An 18,057-nucleotide genomic window follows, 5' to 3' on the forward strand; every position below is an offset into this window, starting at 1 on the left:
CGGAGCAGCCGCTGTGCGTTCCCAGAGCCGCCTGCCGCACCGCGTGATGGATTTCAGCGCCTGTCTTACATCATAATGCGCCAATCTATTAAACCGAGAATAACGAAACGCGAGGTTCCATCCCAATGTCCCCATCTGTATTTTTATGCTTTGTCATGGGAACGAAACGCTTCGGAGTCTCCCGGCAGACGCCCCTGGGATGCTCAGAAATTCCAGCGTTCTTCATATTATCGAGTATCATGGACGGGGAGGAGAGCTGGCGGTCAGATTGTTTCCGGTTTCGGAGAGTAATGGACTGGCTTGGGGTGGATGGAAGCTGTTGGTAGCCAAGTGTCTGTGATCAGCTAGATGATGAAGATGAAAGACTTCAATAATCGCAAAATGAACCAAAACAGCGAGAATTAATGTCGTTCCTCTTGCAGCCAATGATAAAATAAGCTTTTTTTAATTTTTTTTAACAGAATCCATCAGCCCGCAGCCAGGTTATCCCATCTGCCGCCACGATGAGTAATACAACAATATGTAACTAGCCGCAGATGCGAGTGAATGAAAGCTCTAGAAAAAAGCCTCTTCAATTAACTGAGAGCGTTTCTCGGAGCCGTCGCGTTAGACACCTGGGACCCTCTCCACCGATCTCCAGCATTAGAGCGCAGGCAGTCTCTCTATCGCTTGTAGAGATGCTCTGCGTTTCCCCCGCATTCATTCCATTAGAACTTTCTTCTTCTCTTGGGAGAGGTCAGCCTGTAAAACATGGTCGCCACGCGGTCCGGCGGGTGTTTCTTTTCTCTAACTTTTTTATGTAGCTCGGTGAAATATCTTATAGATCTCCATTACCTGGACCGGCTCACTAATAAACTCCTCTGCGTTACTCCAATGCGTTGGACGGGACAGACTTTGTAACATAGCATAGAAGCGTTTCAATGACGCAGCACAAAAATATAGATCGCAATTCCAACTATAAACTGGTGCCGCTGTCCGAGATTCCTTCCCACTGTCTGACCGAGATATCGGGTCAATCGACACGGACCGGTTCCCGGGTCGGGATAAATTTCTGTTGATGTCAGAGCTCCTGAAGAACAGTACCTGGGGCAGTCGGCATGAATGGTATTGTTGCCCCCTCCGTGGTATTTTCACCAATCAGATTTAAGGAACCGTAACACCTGGCCGTATTGACCTGCGTTATGGAGAGAGAATTGCCCTGCTTTGGTGGCATGTAGCGGGGTATTTAATAAGTGGGCCGTAGGCGGATCTTATCAACGTGATGGAATTTCTGAATTGTTTCTCCGTCCCGTAGAGGGGGAATATTTTTGCTGAGGTGATTAGGTTTCCGCATCGAGTGCGCAGCTCCTGGCTCGGGGAAATTGAACGCTCGTTTTGTTAATGAAATTTTCCGACGAGCCTCGAAGGGAGATTTGTGAGCGTTTTATGCCAGCCTTGGCAAATCAATTAAGGAAGAGCCCCCCCCCCCACCTGCTAGGACTTCTCATCACCCGAGCCAAAGCCGCGCAGGACGGAGAGAATACGGTAACGTGTATCGCACCCCTAATAACGGCATGCGGCGGATACGGCCAGACTCCAGAGCAGGAATGCGGATCGGATGTTCTGTGATAGGAGCGTGAAATCTGCTGGAATACCCCGGCCCGTGGTATTATAGCAGCTGCATTAACCGTTTGATGCCATGGAATGTACACGTATGTGCAGCCAGACCCGTGCTTCGTCCGTACTGCAAGACTCATGAGGGTCTACTCCTAACATGCTAATTGCCACCTGATCGATGCACATATCTGCCCACGGGGCAGGTCTCCCTAAATATTGCCATAGCTTTGAAGATGTAGTGTGGCTTTTCCTTGAGCCCGTGTACCGTATCCGCACCGTGTACAGAGTCTGCGCAGCAGCGGGCCTTCCCGGCGGCTTTGGATTCAGTCGGAATCGTATCCGTTCTAAGCAAACGCTGGCCGGCAGTTCATTGGGTTTGTTGTGATTTGCTTTCTCCGGTAATGCGCGGTTATTCAGGTCTCCGTGTTCCGTATTCAGAGGCAAACGGAAATGCTTTAGCGATTTGGGCAGTCGGGGCTTCCGGTGCGCGTGAAGAGCCGCCGCTGTCAGGGGACCACGCCGTGGATGTGAAACTTTAAATTAAAACTTGGCTCTGGAGAATGTGCTCCATATTGGAGAAGTGATGTTATTTCAGGATAGGAGGGTATCCGGACTATGACATCATAGCTTTCATCCTCTTGACAAATGTTTTTTTTTGTTATCTAGTTTGACTTACAATCAAGATTTAGCTTTTTGTTAAATTCTCCCTGTTTGGTTTTAATATAATTATTTTACGGAGGTGGTGGGACTTCTACGGCCTGGGATTTACCTTTTTTATTTTCTTTTTCACGCTCTCGTATTGGTTGCAGTCGCGCCGGGACACTTTTTTTTGTGTTCATGGTGGTGATTAATCCATAATCGGTGTTTCTTCTGTAAAATGGTGTGAAAGGCCGGTGAAGCCCGGATCTCAGAGATCCATTATACGTCTGAACCTCCTCCAAGCGTTTAGCGAGGATCCCAAAGTGTGCAGAGCATCCAGTCCGACGCTTGGGGTCCTTATCCCAAAAAGGATCAGAACCCGAATAGCGCTCGGCGGTAACTCCTTGCTGGGCTTGCGTGTTGGTGACCTCATTACCTCCCATTCTACTTCTCACCGTGTCCCGGGACTGGCGATGGAGCCGTTGAGCGAATCGGCTCTTCTGTTCCCTCCGGAAGGGTCTTTGGTCTGTAATCTGCTAACGAGATTGCATTAATCCAGTTTACGGGGTCCCGCGAGGAGCGCGTTCTGCCAGCTGCTCGTATCCGTTGGATTCCACTCCGCTTCCTTCCATCTTCTGATCTCTGTAATGGGCTCTGTCCCTCCGTGTGCAGTCTCTTCAGTCTCTGGAGAGATGTCTCGCTTCTCACAAGGTCGGTTCTGGATACCCAATTAGAAGAGGTCGATAGAAAACACGTAGGGGTGCCAAGACGGCTCGGGGGCAGAATAAGTTACGATGTGGCCCTTTTTTGGGGGGTTTGAGCTGCGGACAGACTGTACCGGCTCTCAGTTTCTGATTCCGCTGGAGTTGGGAGCTGCGGGAGGAATCGGACCCGATCGCTTCGCCTGCATGATGATTGCCTTCGATCTGCGCGTCCCGATGCTGTGACAAGGTTATCTTAGAAAACCGCGTGCAGAAAGGCTAATGAGATAAAGACTTTGTCTGAATACCCAAGCAGACTCCGGTGCAAATAACCCATCGATGTCCTGTAACGGTGCTTTTTTTTTTGCAATTTTCCCCAAAGGACACCAGGACCCCGCTGTGGATCCTGTCTGTCACATGCTTGTGCTCTACATCCTGAGTTGGCGCTGGGCAGTGATGTCACTTCCTGTATCTGAACAGGAAGGATTCTCTGGCACTTCCTGTAAGGTTTGCTTCCAAAAAAAATCAGGAAAAAAATATTTGATCAGCCCTAGGATGGGGTATCTCGAATTCTTTGAGGGTACATTTTTGCGGCTGAGTATTTCGTTCTCTTTATCGCTTTCCGGAGGACGGAGAAAGCCTTTCTGTGCCGTCAGACGTGGAGCTGAAAGGTTTCCCGGTGCTTGGGGTTTGGATTAGGCCTGGCACACGCTGTATCGCGTGTTTCGTGTGTGTTGTGTATTTAGGTATGTTCTACGCATGCTATCCGAATCAACAGGTGTGCAACAGATCACAGATTTTACGCCCCCCCCCCAATTGCTCCCCATTGGTTTTTTTCCCCTTTTCTTCCCCGGAAAAAACTTTTATGTCCAGAGCCTGCCTGCGTCTCTCCGAGGGTCGCTCTCTGTAAATATTGAATTTTATTTATTTTTGTGTTGCTGTTTGTACAGCGCCACAGAAGATGCTGGTGCTGCGTAAATAAATGATGAGGTGTGAATGGAGTAACCCGCCCTTTCATAGCCCGGGGGATTAACAGACCGAGCGCGCTCGCCTCTCCTTTTTGTTTTGTTCTCCACACTATGTCTACACTCCATTGTTCGCTTCAATGAGAGCCCCGGACGCGCGCGCCGGCGCCTCTCGCTTCCGATAATGCCGTCCGCTTCCCTGCGCTCCGCGGTGTTTGTTTTGGAAGACGAGACGAGTCCTGAGTGCGTTGGTGGAAAGCCAAGCGGCAAACTAAACAAATACCCCAGCGCGGCCGCCGTAAAGAGCCAGTCTGCCTGCGGCTACATGCTGAGACCCTCATGAAACCCATCGTACATCTGCCTACACGTTGCTTGGCGGCTGATCTCGAGGCTATAAATATTAAATATTGTATTGAATATTTTATATTATTTTTTGGGTGATGGTGATGGGATTGCCCTTTAATCCCCGGCCGTCCAGCTGTTTGGGGGAGGCGGGGGGTGAATTGGGCTTCGCTCCGATCCCACGGTTGGCTTCTGGCCGTGTTTCAGCTGCATCGAGCGTTCCAGAATGTTCCGTTTCTGATCGCCGGATAACACTCCGCCTTTTGTGATCTGGGGATTAGGCGGTTATTAATCGCTCCGGTGCGGCTGGCACGTGATTGGACTGCGTGCTCGGCGAGCTGGAACGTCGGCGTCCCGTAATGATAAAGCGACCTGCCCTGGTCAGCCGCGGAGGGGCATTTAAATCTTACACCGGTTGGGGCAAAAAAAAACAAAAAAAAAAAAATACCAAAGTTAATGACTCTGGGCTCCGCGGGGCTCTCTCGGGGTCTTCGGCTCGGTAAGAGGGGGCATGTAAGCGGCGGTCTGGTCCCAGAGACTCGCGGAGGTCATTGTGCGATATACAGAAAGTATCGATCCAAACGCGGTGTGAGAGACGCGACCCCACGGGGGCCAAAGAACATCGAAAGGGTTTCACTTCTATTAGACGCCGCCGGGCTTGTAAAGCGTCGGGTGATCCTCTTCTTACCCCCACGGTGTACGGAGCGATCGTTATTTGTACGTCTTTGTGTGACCGGCCCTCGCAGTCTAAAACTCTGACTCGGCAGCAACTTGAACCTAGCGGGGGGTATTGGGTGAAGTTAATGTAACCCGTCGCTCGGATATAACCCTAAAAACTTTGGGGTTGGCCGGTATTCATCATATGAATGCGTAATTATTCATCCCTTTCATTCTGGGTTAATTTCCTGTTTTTCAGGCACTCGCTGCTAATACCGGCATCGGATTTGCCGTGGCTGAGCCGCAAGTAGCCATGTTTTGTGGCAAACTGAACATGCATGTAAATATTCAGACTGGAAAGTGGGAGCCGGACCCGTCCGGGGCCAAGAGCTGCTTCGGGACCAACGAAGAGGTTCTTCAGTACTGCAAGGAGGTGAGTGGCCCTCGCGTAGACTGCCCATCCCCCCCACCCGAGAAAGTATCGTACGTTACCAGCGGGGTCATCCTATATATACTATATATATTATATTCTAACTTCACCGATCTTACCGAGCATCTCGGCTTCTCTGCGGTGATCCCGTCCCAAACTCTTAAGCCACATATTTCCAAAACCGTAACTCCTGTAAAACACGAGCTGCGCTGATTCGCTTTGTGGGCTCCGGCTGGAACCTCCGCCCCCCCCCCCCCGTGCCCCGCTTCTATTTATTTATATATCTTGCTTGCAGGTGTATCCAGAACTCCAGATCAGTAACGTGGTGGAAGCGAACCAGCCTGTGAGCATCGACAACTGGTGCAAGAAGGGCAAGAAGCAGTGCAAGGGGCACTCCCACATCGTGGTGCCGTTCAAGTGTCTGGGTGGGTAACATTTGGGTAACGCTGGGATACGTTAAGGAGTGGGGGGCACGATGAGGGAATGGCCGCTATGAGCTGGTACTTTGGCGCCCGCTCGGCGGAGACTCTTTGGAGTTGGTGCAAAAAGTGTAACCTGTTCGAGTGTCCTATCGGTTGCCGTGGTGACTCAATCGGTTTCCTACCGATATTTGGCTTTTAACTGTCAGCGAGCAGCACTCCTGTGATACGGCTGTTGTAATTCTCATAAATTAATAACCCCCCAAGCTCCTGCAGCGTTATTTGGGTAACTCTTGTAGGAGACGTCTGAGGTTTGCATTTGTTCATACGGATGCCGAATTGTTTGGGGTTTGTAAATACTTTTCGCCATGTTTTTCCTTAATGCTGGAAATCTTTAGCCGAAAACGTCCGTCCGCGGGAGTTTTTGACCAAAAGATCTCGAAGGCGCGAGCGTCTTGTTCCCAGCGACCTCCCTGTTGGTGCAGAGATGTCTGGCTTGGATTCAGCGGGGAGGCCGTGAATTATGTCCTCCAGAGCTGACCTTCTATTGAAACGCAGCGATGGAGGTCATCTGCGCGATCCGGGGAATTCACGCTCCTCGCCGCTATAAATCGGCCTGGCACCGAGGGCCGATACTCTCAAATTTATGTGCTTGGTTTTGAACAGAGGCCCCATTGGCGCACCAAGGTCAAAGCCATCGGTAGCAGAAATCCCGTCTGTTAATGATTTATGGGCCGAGGGCCGGCATGCTTTTCTGCACATTAGAGGCAGAGCCGGGGCAGTTAATTTTAAATTGAATTTGCGCGTGACAGACGTGATCCTGGGCTGCCCAGACTTATCTTCAAACCCCAGCTATACGTTATCCCCCTAATACAGGAATGGCAACTGTCTTCTGCATTTAAATCGAGGATTTATATAAATACAATGTCATGCCAATAGGTTCTCTGCTTGTGATGGGAAGGAATAAGTGTGTATGACGCTACGGGTGGGCGATTGTTCACGTGTGGGGGGTAATTCGTATGGGGCAGGAAGGCTATATGGGGTCATCCGATCTGAACAGTGTTGTGTGTTTGCAGTGGGCGAGTTCGTCAGCGATGTGTTGCTGGTCCCAGAGAGATGCAAATTCTTCCACAAGGAGAAGATGGACGTCTGCGAGAGCCACCAATACTGGCACAACGTGGCCAAAGAGGTAAACGGGGGGCCCGAAACGCTCGCCCTGTCTCTGCTTACTCATTTTATATCTGGCCGGAACCCTGTGGGCTTTCAGCCACCGCGAATGACTTAAGTCCATACCACGAGATGAGTCTTATGCGGAAAGAATAGGGGATGATCTACTCAATGGGCACTTTCCTCGCTGTCTCTCCCCTTCCTTCCGTCTTCTATACGTCGGTCCCTCCTTCGGTCTTCTATACGTCGGTCCCTCCTCGCCATCTGTATCCAGGTATGTGATTGAGCCGTTATGTTACAGGCCTGCATGACGGAAGTCATGCTCTTGCACAGCTACGGCATGTTGCTGCCGTGCGCCGTCGACCAGTTCCGCGGCACCGAATACGTCTGCTGCCCTCAAACCAAAATCCTCGACGAGGCTCTGTCCAAGGAGGAAGAAGAGGACGAGGAAGATGAGGACGAGGATGACTATGATATGTACAAGAGGTTAGTGTTTGGAGTGTGTCAGGTGGGATCTTGGTCGTATGTCTTGTAAATGGCGTGATTATACTGCTCTACAGCTCTGCAGGACACTATGAGCCGCCTATTAATGAGAACCTAACTTCGGTTATATCTGTGATTGTTAGACAAACGTAGAATTGGCGAGCGTTCCGTTGCAGGTTTGTCGAATACCCGCGTTTCGGGCGGATTAGAGAGCGTTTAAGGTGCTGTCCCACTGGTAGCGATACTCTGTAAACGATGGCTACAATTTTCTTGACACCTCTCGAGATTTTTTTCCTCCTCTGATAAAGTTATTTTTGTTCCGTTTAATGTTTTCGCCCCCAGCGAGTTCCCGACAGAGGCAGATGTAGAGGATTTCACAGCTGCAGCGGAGGAGGAAGAAGAGGATGAAGATGAGGATGAAGACGATCATGAGTTTGTTGAGTTCCGCGATTATTATTATGACAAAGAAGATGACTACGGCGAGGAGGCCGCGGTGGAACCTACTACAGAAGCCACAAACGGGAGGCCTGTACCTGGGAAAGATGTCCTCTCTGACGTGAAAGGTACGATCGGTGGGAGCAGCTTCCCCGGATCAGCAGGAATTCTAAATCTCATTTTCCCCCCCAACATGATACCTAAAAGAGTCGGCGGCACGCGGGGCGGCTTCCCAGCGCGGAGATCTCCGTGGCGACTGATTTTTGGGGTCTGCTGGAGTTTTATCTAACGTCTTGGCATAGAGTCCAAGGTGGCTTCGGGCATCGGGGATTCTCTCTTGCCCTGGCGGGCTGTAAATGGCTCAGAGAGCGATCTCATATCGGCCGAGCGCTTTCCTCCAGAGCTGAATAAGACAGAGTCTCTCGCTTTCTTAAAGACAGACTCCCCTAAATAAAAGGGTACCCCATAATAATAACCTCCATTTACTGCAATGAGCTGGACCGCCGTCGGACATTTGGAAAAATTCAGATGCCGCTTTGTGTTTTGTGTAACGGGGAATTATGGGTTAATTAAAAGAAAGGAAATACTCCAGAATCCACCAATTACACAGCCTCATCTTCCAGGGTCTTCGCAGGTCACGTTGTATACGGTTATTAACCCAGCCGAGGGGTTAATCGAGTAGTTTTGGGTATCAAATTAGAGGCATTTGTTTACAGAATATTTAGATTCGTATAAACCGGCTTCCCCCAAATACTGAGGTCTCGCTAATAGAAACGTGACGCGCTGTTTAACCTGCACAACCCAGAAGTCCTAACAACGTTCAGAGGGGAGAAATATTACGAGAGGCCGTAATCTGAAACTAGAGTCAGAGGGTGGTGGATAAGTGTAACAGCCTCCCAGCAGAAGCGGTAGAGGGTAATACAGTGAGGGGATTAAACATGCGCGGGATAGACATACGGCTCCTGAATCGAAGACGAGACGACTGATTAAGGTTTGAGTCTTTACAGCAGAAGAAACGGGGCAACCCGACGGAGCTGATCTGCCGGTAAAACGATTCATGGTGGCGTTCAGCTCCTGCTTTACCTGTCACTGGACTGCATTTGCATATTCATTTGCATCCCAGACACGCCCCCCTCGTCCCGGTCAGCGGTGGTCTGTTTGGTGTCGTTTGGGTTATAACGCTCACTGTTTGCCGTTAGCTCACCTGCGGCTCTTTGTAACCCATCTTCTCACAGCTGTCTGCTCCCAGGAGGCCATGACCGGCCCGTGCCGGGCTATGATGCCGCGATGGTACTTCGACGTTGGCCAGAAAAGGTGTGTCCGGTTTATATACGGCGGCTGCGGCGGCAACAGGAACAATTTTGAGTCAGAGGATTATTGCATGGCCGTTTGTAAGATAATGAGTAAGTTGGAGCGTCCGGCGTCTTCCTCGCGGTTTCCCGGAGAGATGCCCGCCTTGTGTTCACCTCCGTGATTGGGGTGCTGCTGCCTACTTGTCCTGTCCGCTTAACCCTTTTCATGCCATGCTAACAGCCAATCGTGCTGAGTCTTTCTTGCGTATGCAGGGGAGGCAAAGGAGACCCCTGGGGTGAAGCACCATGTTACTGTACGGCCATAGACGCCGACTAAACTGCATTACAACTACGCTGGCAACAACGTTTCCGAACGCAGAGGATGCAATGTGCAACAAAACGCCTTTTGTTTCCGTGGTAACTGCACCTCAGTTCCCACATTGCACCAGAATCCTCTTTATATGTAACCCCAGAGTAAGTAAATGCTGCTTCACCCACCGGAGGTCTCGCAAACCTTTTAGAGACCTCCGTGCTTCCGGATCATGGATTAAAGGGTTAACGCTTGTATTCTCTGTCTTTGCCGGCTTCACGTTGCTGAGGTCTCGGCTGAGTTTGTCGGCTTTTCCTCCCCGTGTCTGTTCTCCGCGCGGTGTCTTTCTGGCTAAACCTTTTCCATCGATCGCTCCTTTGCTTGTCTCGACCCCCAAATCTGGGATCCCCTCCCCCCATGTTTTATGTGCTTCGCGGGGAATTCACCCAAATCCAGCCTCCTAACTGCGCTAAACCAGCCCTGTTTGCTGTGAAAGGTGTCCATTTAACAAAACGTGTGGTTTTATTACAATAATCATTTCTGTTTAACTCCTCGATGACCCGTTCTGAATCCGTAGAAGAAAGGTATCCTGCGTCAGCGATCTCCACGAGGAGCCTAAAGGGATTTTTGCCGTCAATCTGTTAATGTTTTGCCCAAAGTTAGGAAAATAGCGTTTTTGTTTCCGGTGATACGTTGTATCGGGACGGAGATTCCTTCTGTATGACGTTTATCGGCTACATTTGCTTTCTTTCCGGTGCAGGACGTTGGTCTCCGGTTAGCGGCTGCAGAATTCCCGGCAGACTTTAAAAACCTATCCCGGTTTCGCTCTGAAAATGACCGGGACGCTTTGTATGTTCGGGAAGCATCGCCTATTGGTTGCGGTCCCTGTGGGCCGCTTGGGCCACAAACCGCCATATTGGTGAAGCCGGCACCTGAACACCAAATAAAGCCCCCTCCGCTCTGCGATGCGCTGTGCGTCGCTCTCCTTCACTCTCTCTCCTTCACTCTTTCTCCTCTCTATGTCTTCCGTGTGGTTTCGCTTAACCCTTAAGTGGCCAAGTTCTGGCGGAACCCGTTCCCTCTGCCCTCGGTGTCGCCTGATCTTATAAAAACGTGTCCTTCACAGTAAGAAAAACACAAATGCCTCCGTCGCGTGATCGCGTTTGTCAAATCCTTATCGGCTTGAAACGACGAGAGCCAGATAAATCCCTAAAAGTGTATAAACTGGGTTTCCTCCAACGGCAGTCTGGGTGCTGCCTGCGGGTGGGTGATGTGCCGGAATTCCGGCAGGCTGGGTGCTGGTGACCTGTAATGGGTGCTGTGCCGGAATTCCGGCAGACTGTCGGTGCGGTACGAGGCAGGGCTTGGTAGGTTTATTGAGCAGCGCAACTAAAGTCCCAGGGTCTTTATCACTCCAGCGATGAGCTTCTGCTGGGGTAATTCCAACGATATCATTCCAGGACGCCACGTTTTATTCCTGTCCGCTAATCGCCAAATCTGAGAAAGGGAACGGTCGGCCCCTCCGTGTATTTCCTCCATTAAGTGATAACGCAGCAGGAGAATGTCGCGGGGGGGGGGGGGGAATTAAATGCCATGCAGTTTATTTCACAATTTCACTTTCCTCTCTTGCTTTAGTCCCAAAACAATCTAACTGTACAGCGCTACTGCATGTGTCGGAGAGATCCAGCAAAATACTGATTCAAACCCCTTAACAGGACCATCTGCTCTGTGGGGCGGATCTGGGCGATTCAGTTATCCGTGCTGAATAAAGAGCGTCAGCCCGATGAAACGTTCTGTTCCTTTAATAAGAGATAAGATGTATTTTGCTGCGAATGCCTGGATTTGTTGCCCCTCTGAGATGGTGAACGGGGTCGCCCTGGCTTCTATCCGGTTGCTCGTTTCCCCTTCTTGTGCCGGGCGAGTCGGTGGGAAGGGAATATGGCGGCCGGGGCAGAAGCGGTCGTTTTATTCGATGTGTTTTGGGTCAGACTTCTGATTGCTCGAGGATTCGTTTTACATTTTAGCTGAAAGATTAAAGCGAAGTGAATGCTTCTCAGACATCAAAGCGCGGCGTGAGGTGCGGAACCTGCGCGGTCAGGAATCAGGCTGGAGACCCGGCCACTGCCTTCGGCCGGCGGCTCTGGGCTTCAAAGACTTTCTCAATCATGCTTTTTTTCCCTCTTATTGCGTGTCCGATGTATCTCGTTAAACCCCACATGTACTTGGTCTTCATTGCCTTTCTTCTCTCGCAGTCCCGGCCACCCCGGCCCCGGCCGATTACGTGGATGTCTACCTAGAAACTCCTGCCGATGACAATGAGCATGCGCGCTTCCAGAAAGCCAAAGAACAGCTGGAGGTTCGCCACCGGAACCGCATGGACCGGGTGAGATTCCCCTCTCGCTGCGAAAGCGCTGCTGTTCTGTACTCGGGAAGAGACCCTCGCCTCTATCGTGTAATCTCTCTCATTCTAGGTTAAAAAGGAATGGGAAGAGGCTGAGATTCAGGCCAAGAACCTGCCAAAGGCTGAGAAACAGACGCTCACGCAGGTGAGAACTTTCTGGGCCGGGGGAGGCGGATCCCGTAATAATCGACCAGAAATGATGGTGAAAATGTTCTCGATAAAATCACATTTAAAAACCGAAACGAAAGCCGTATGGATCGGCCGTCTGTGCCCCCCGCTGACGTTTTAACCCCCGATGGAGTCCTAACACTTTTGCTGCCGATAACCGCCGGTCTCGTTGTCTCTGCAGCATTTCCACTCCATTATTAAGGCTCTCGAGAAGGAGACTGCCCACGAGAAGCAGCAGCTGGTTGAGACCCACCTGGAGCGCGTCGAGGCCATGCTGAACGACAAACGCCGCGTCGCGCTGGAGAATTACCTGGCGGCGCTGCAGGCCGACCCGCCTCGCGTGAGTGCCGCTCACTTCTGTGGCCGCCGAGGGCCGACTTGGGCTGCTCTGAGAGCTGAATAGACTTTTCAACGTGAAATAGCGCCTTCCTTACTGCGTTTATGTATCTTTCCAAAGTTTGCGTTCCATCCGGGACTTCAGGTTTTAACCCTTTCTCCTCTGCCGGGTCGGGTTGGGCTGAAGTCTCTCTGTCTCTGACTTGTCTCTCTCTCTGTCTCGTCTGTCGGAGCCAGCAGCGGCTTCCAGCATGTAACCTAAACGGGTGAAATTGCACTGATATCAAGGTTTGTACTATGAACGGTCATTCATTCTTTCGTCTTCTTCTTCCTGTAGCCCCGCCGCATCCTCCAGGCCCTGAAACGTTACGTCAGGGCGGAAAATAAAGACAAACTCCACACCGTCCGTCACTACGAACACGTTCTTGTTGTGGATCCAGAGAAGGCCGCGCAGATGAGATCCCAGGTAATGCTTCCCTGTCCGGATCTGTCCCCAAACCTCTTACGGCAGCCAAAAGCACGGACAGGGGGGGAGAAGCTGGTGGTAGATCACCCGATGAGCTGGATGATCGCTGACCGTTACTGTATCGCCTGCCGTATTCCACGTAGAACTTTGCAGAAAAGTTACAGCAATAAACCAAACCTTGTTGGGGGGGAAATCTCGATGTAATTTTGAAGTCTTGGGGGCACAGCGTAGTGAATGCCTTGCGTGGCAGACCGTGACGGGGCGTGTGTTTGATTGCAGGTTATGACCCATCTCCATGTGATTGAAGAAAGGATGAATCAGAGTCTCTCTCTGCTTTACAAGATCCCGTACGTCGCGGATGAAATCCAGGATGAAATTGGTTAGTGCCGGGCTTCGTAGCGGGAAGAGAGAGACTTCGCATCTTTATGACCCCGTTAGTGGCGGCCGCCTTACATCTCAGTCCCGCTTATCTCTCTTGTCCAGACGAGCTGTTCCAGGAGCAGCGGGCAGACATGGACCAATTCACTTCTTCCTTCTCCGAGTCCCAGGGAGACGTCCGGGTCAGCGAGGAGGAGAGCGAAGAAGTGCCGCTCGGAGAGGGCGATCCTTTCCGACCATTCCAGGTTAAAAGCATCCCAGCAATTCCAGAATCTGAAGGTATATTAAACGCTAAAGCAGCTGCGCTGGAAGGCCGATCAACGTTTCAAATACTTTGCCAATGCCTGAGTATTCATAATACTCTAATACAAGAGTAGAGATGTGCAGAAGGAAATGTGGGGGCAACGCAAGCGTAATGTTCATGGCGTTTAAATAGGATGGATGTTAGATGGAGGGTAACGCGTTTCAGACCCAGGACTCTTGTGGCTCCTGGAATTATCGCCCAGCATCGTCCATATCGGCCGCGTTCCTAAAATAAGAACATCAGCTCTGATCTGCTTGGATTGCAAAATATTTGAACTCCCCGCATTGTTTGTTAAATTAGTAAAATAATAAGAATAATATATTTATTAACGTTTAGACTTTAGTTTTTTCCTTCTGCATTTCTTGGATAATTTCCAAAAACTGCTAATTGATTTAAACCTGAAAGATCAGATTTTTTTTACACATCGCGCAGGTATAATAGGCTGCGCCGCGTTCCCGTAACTCTGCCAGTGCTTGGTTCTGTCACGCGTGCTGCGCATGCACTGCCTGATCCGTTATGGAATGTCGAACACAAGTCTGATACCCGTAGAATGTTCCGTACGCAGAATGCACAAACCTAATAGTCCGATACATTCACGAGCCTTTTGGTTATTTTTAATCTTTTTTCTGCTTTTCTATCTTTTTGTTTATCTTTTTTCGTTTCTTTTATATTTTTTTCCTTCCTCACCTCCCTCCCCGAAACTCCTGCTTAGAAACACAACCGGATTCGTATCATCCCGTGAGAAAAGGTTGGTTCTGCACTCGCTCAAACTGCTTGTTTTTCACGCCACCTCCCACCCCATTTCTGCTTCATTTCACGTTATTTCGGGCCAGGGTGACCCTCTTTACGCCTCCTGTAACGGCAGCGACTCATGTCATGGTGAATGGTTTCCTCCCTGATCGATTTGCCACGCGGTGTCCGGTTCTCTGGATACTTTGTGGCGTTAATGAGTTGCTGATTGTGCTTTTATGGTGAACGGGATCGCTTTTCTCATCGCTTCGGTTTCATTATCTGCAATCGTTACGAGGTGCAGGTCGAATAGCACGGGATTTGTCTGTTACCTGCTGTAGTGCAACGTGCAGCCACATGGTGGAGCTATTGTAACGATCAAATGCCTCTAATTGCCCCGTGCGTAGGGCGGATCACTCTTTACGCTTCATCTGGTTACAGAGTAATTATAAGAGCGTAACCTGTAACAGTCTGTTATAAGAATAGATTGGGGTATCGGAGACGGTGCCGGGTCTTACCCAACGCTCTTGCCCCATGTGGCTGCACGGTTTTCCCTTTACCCCCTCCTTTCTGGATCTCTCATCTCCGCCGGTTTGCCGTCCTCTGTTTAGGCTCCGGGATGCTCAATCACAACACCCTGATCGGTGCGGAGGAGAAGATCATCAACCGGAAGAGCAAAGCGGATCAGAAAGTGGTGAGACATTAAATACCCCGTCTGCGCGTCTGCTGTGATGTAATAACTGGGCAGTGAGATGCGAGCGGGGGTAATAGATGAAGCCGCTGTGTCCTTTCTCGCTCGCTTCGGTTTAGCGCTAGAAGTTTGCCCTCTTCGGCGCCCTTTGCTGCGTTTCACCGATAACCCTTTGGCTTTACATTTAATGATTAAATAGGACGCAGCTTTTAACTGAGGCTTCGGGATGGGAGCGGCGCTTATGGTGGCCCCGGAGCCGAAACTTAGGAGCCCGTTAATGCCCCCGACTCCCGTCTCTCTAGTTCTGTGCCCCCCCCCCCCATTTGTGAGGTTTTTTCACCCCGATTAATAAAAACAAAACTGTTCCAGGTCATCGACGAGACGGTTGACGTGAAGGAAATGATTTTCAACGCGGAGCGAGTCAGCGAACTTGTGGACGAGCCGGTATGTGTCCGAGGATCAGCTTTGGATCGCCTGTCTGACGGGCAGAATTCCCTGAGATTCCCTGAGTGTCAGATCACCCCCCCCCGTTCCAATTATTAAACACAATCCTCCCCCAGTGATCTGCCGTCCGCTTTCGTTTCTTTTACGTCCCTCTTTTCAGAATTTATTTTAATTCTGGCCGTTAAACCCCTAAAAGAAGCGCATCGTTAAACCTGAAAAGGTATTGGATACCGGGGCAGGCGATGCGGATACCAGTAACCTGTATACCTCATATAGTGGGATCGGCCGCCTGCGGGTTTAATGCGTGATATTTTAATAGTCTGGCCTTTTTTTTGTATTTATTAATTTTTTCCCCATAAAGGAAACAAAGGAGTCCATGCGCAACGAGTTCACTTTCAGCAGCGGGACTCTCATTGGACTGCTGGTTATCGCCGTAGCCATAGCAACAATCATTGTGATCAGCCTGGTCCTGCTGAGGAAGAGGCAATACGGCACCATCAGCCACGGAATAGTGGAGGTGAGACGGGGCGACAAGCTTATTGTTTTTAACCCTTTGTAACGGGAGGACCGGCAGTCTTGTCTTGACTGCCCCTTAAAATAGTGGTCTGGGTCCGAGTAACGTTCTTAATGTCCTGCTGACCTGGCACCGAGTAACTCACCGCTTGGCAATAATGGTTTTACTTGTGTTATTCCTCCCCGTTACGGGCGATCTGCTCACCGTTTGCTGTTCTATATCTAGGTGGACCCCATGCTGACCCCCGAGGAGCGCCATCTGAACAAGATGCAGAACCACGGCTACGAAAACCCAACGTACAAATACCTGGAGCAGATGCAGATCTAAATGCCACGCGGAGGGGGCGGGGCAGGGGCAAGGGGGGGCGGGGTAGGTGACAAAAGCCCAGGCGGGATATGTAATGGGTAAAAGGGGCCAAAGAAAGGGGAGGGGCATTGATTTGAGTTTCAGCGACGATCGGTCGCCGTGTCGATAGAGACGACCCGGCCTGTTGGGCACCGGCGGACTCTTAATTATCACTTCCAAGATTAATATTCCATTCCTTTAAACGGGTGACGGAAATAGAGAGTTGAAGCCGAGATCCTCGGCAGATATTTTATTGATGATCTTTTAAGATGTAGTTATTTGTTTATTGATTTTTATTTTAAATCAAATCCAGTTCAGATCACTTGTGTCTCTTCTGCATACATTATAAATATATAAAAATATATATAAATGGGGGGGAAATGTTCATTTCTGTTCTCGATTTTCAGTAGAATGCTTGTTTATGCTGCATCTTTCTATTTTACCGGCTTATTTAAAAAAAAAAAAAAAAAATGGGGGAAAAAAAGTTGTTGGCAGGCGTAGCCCCGGACGGCAGCTTCGCGGGGAGAAGACCCGGCGCGTCTCATCGACGTACCCCTGAGCTGTCTAGCGGCGGGCGTCTCACCGGCTTCTCAGACTTTCATTGTTTTAATGCGTACTACTGATTCTGGCCCCTTGTTTGGGTCCGTATGTTTGATTTTAGGGGACCACCCGACATTCACCCAACTTCTTCTCGTTATGTTGGCATAGTGCCCATTCCACCCGGACCCCCGGTCCGTTCCCGGGCTGTATAGTCATTTTATTTTGTATGGCCTTGCTAAATTGTTACTAGCGCACTTTAGAAAGCCCTCGGAATCAACGTTTCGGCAGCAAGAACAAGGCTGCCGGCGGACATCGCATGACCACAAAGCACAAGCTGGCAGCTCTCCACCCGGGAGGCATGTACCACCACAGCTCATTTTAACCATTCAGCTGCCAGAGAAGAGACCCCTGGCACACTGAGGGTTAATCGCTGTGTGGCCTGCGCCCCGGCCCTGCGAGCGATATATAAAACGCGGCGCTTGCTTTTCCCCCGGAGAGTCGATCGTCCGCAGCCCCCCGTCTCTGTGAAGCTTGTATCCTCGATGTTTGCTGTCACCGCATCTCCCGTTCGATTATTTTCTAAATTCCAAGGTTCTGGTAACCTGTGATGTCTTTCGATATTTACTTCCTTTTTTATCGTTTTTTCCCCTAAAATTTTACTGTGATGTTTGAAATTTTTTTTTTTTACGTTTTCTATAATTTCTCGCACTATGCACAGATTTATCTTTAACCTGCAAGATCCCTTTTGTGTGTTCTGTGGGGAATGTAAAAAATCGGAAAACACGTCAATAAACACTAACTTCCATAGGACGAGCGTCTGTTTATTTTATTCCGGAAATATCGCGCTGACCTAGAACTAAAATAACGTCAAAAACAATCCATTATATAAAGTTTTCAACGGTAAAAACGTATTTATAAATTATTTGCATTAAAATAATACACAATTATACCAAATATATACCAAATATATATCACGCACAAGTGTATCGTATTGTATTATTTGCATTAAAACGATGTGTGAGTATATATGTGTGTGTGTGTATGTGTGTGTATATATGTGTATGTATATTCATATTCTATATGACTGTAACGATATTTTGAATGTTCTTAGTACTCGGAGAGTAGAGGGTTATAACGGGTCGAGAAATCTCGCGTTGTTAACGGTTCTACGACGCAGCATGTTATATATTTTGGTTATTCGCTGTTTGGTTCTCTATAAATATTTCTATTAAACAAACAATATCTTCGTTGCTTTTTTCCTGGGCTGCCAGGCCGTAGTTCCCGTCGCTAAATGCGTGGGGCGCT

General features: G+C 49.7%; 1 protein-coding gene across 4 annotated transcripts in view; it reads left to right on the plus strand.

Moving 5' to 3' along the window:
• The window catches only part of APLP2 (amyloid beta precursor like protein 2), a 31,096-nt gene extending 13,534 nt beyond the window's left edge, over nucleotides 1-17,562 (plus strand). Inside the window, exons 2-18 of one of the 4 annotated variants that reach the window (XM_053451582.1) lie at nucleotides 5,160-5,333; nucleotides 5,626-5,755; nucleotides 6,826-6,938; nucleotides 7,218-7,402; nucleotides 7,742-7,962; nucleotides 9,070-9,237; nucleotides 11,689-11,819; nucleotides 11,908-11,982; nucleotides 12,187-12,345; nucleotides 12,679-12,807; nucleotides 13,087-13,186; nucleotides 13,291-13,464; nucleotides 14,202-14,237; nucleotides 14,830-14,912; nucleotides 15,279-15,353; nucleotides 15,715-15,870; nucleotides 16,093-17,562. In XM_053451582.1, coding sequence (XP_053307557.1) covers nucleotides 5,160-5,333; nucleotides 5,626-5,755; nucleotides 6,826-6,938; nucleotides 7,218-7,402; nucleotides 7,742-7,962; nucleotides 9,070-9,237; nucleotides 11,689-11,819; nucleotides 11,908-11,982; nucleotides 12,187-12,345; nucleotides 12,679-12,807; nucleotides 13,087-13,186; nucleotides 13,291-13,464; nucleotides 14,202-14,237; nucleotides 14,830-14,912; nucleotides 15,279-15,353; nucleotides 15,715-15,870; nucleotides 16,093-16,194 — 2,211 coding nt within the window. In that variant the 3' untranslated portion in view covers nucleotides 16,195-17,562. The remainder of the gene's footprint in view (nucleotides 1-5,159; nucleotides 5,334-5,625; nucleotides 5,756-6,825; nucleotides 6,939-7,217; nucleotides 7,403-7,741; nucleotides 7,963-9,069; nucleotides 9,238-11,688; nucleotides 11,820-11,907; nucleotides 11,983-12,186; nucleotides 12,346-12,678; nucleotides 12,808-13,086; nucleotides 13,187-13,290; nucleotides 13,465-14,201; nucleotides 14,238-14,829; nucleotides 14,913-15,278; nucleotides 15,354-15,714; nucleotides 15,871-16,092) is intronic. The other 3 variants (XM_053451583.1, XM_053451584.1, XM_053451585.1) reach the window with 3 other exon arrangements.
• Nucleotides 17,563-18,057: the final 495 nt, after the last annotated feature.

Source organism: Spea bombifrons, chromosome 12 (assembly GCF_027358695.1).
Source record: "Spea bombifrons isolate aSpeBom1 chromosome 12, aSpeBom1.2.pri, whole genome shotgun sequence".
Classification (NCBI taxonomy): domain Eukaryota; kingdom Metazoa; phylum Chordata; class Amphibia; order Anura; family Pelobatidae; genus Spea; species Spea bombifrons.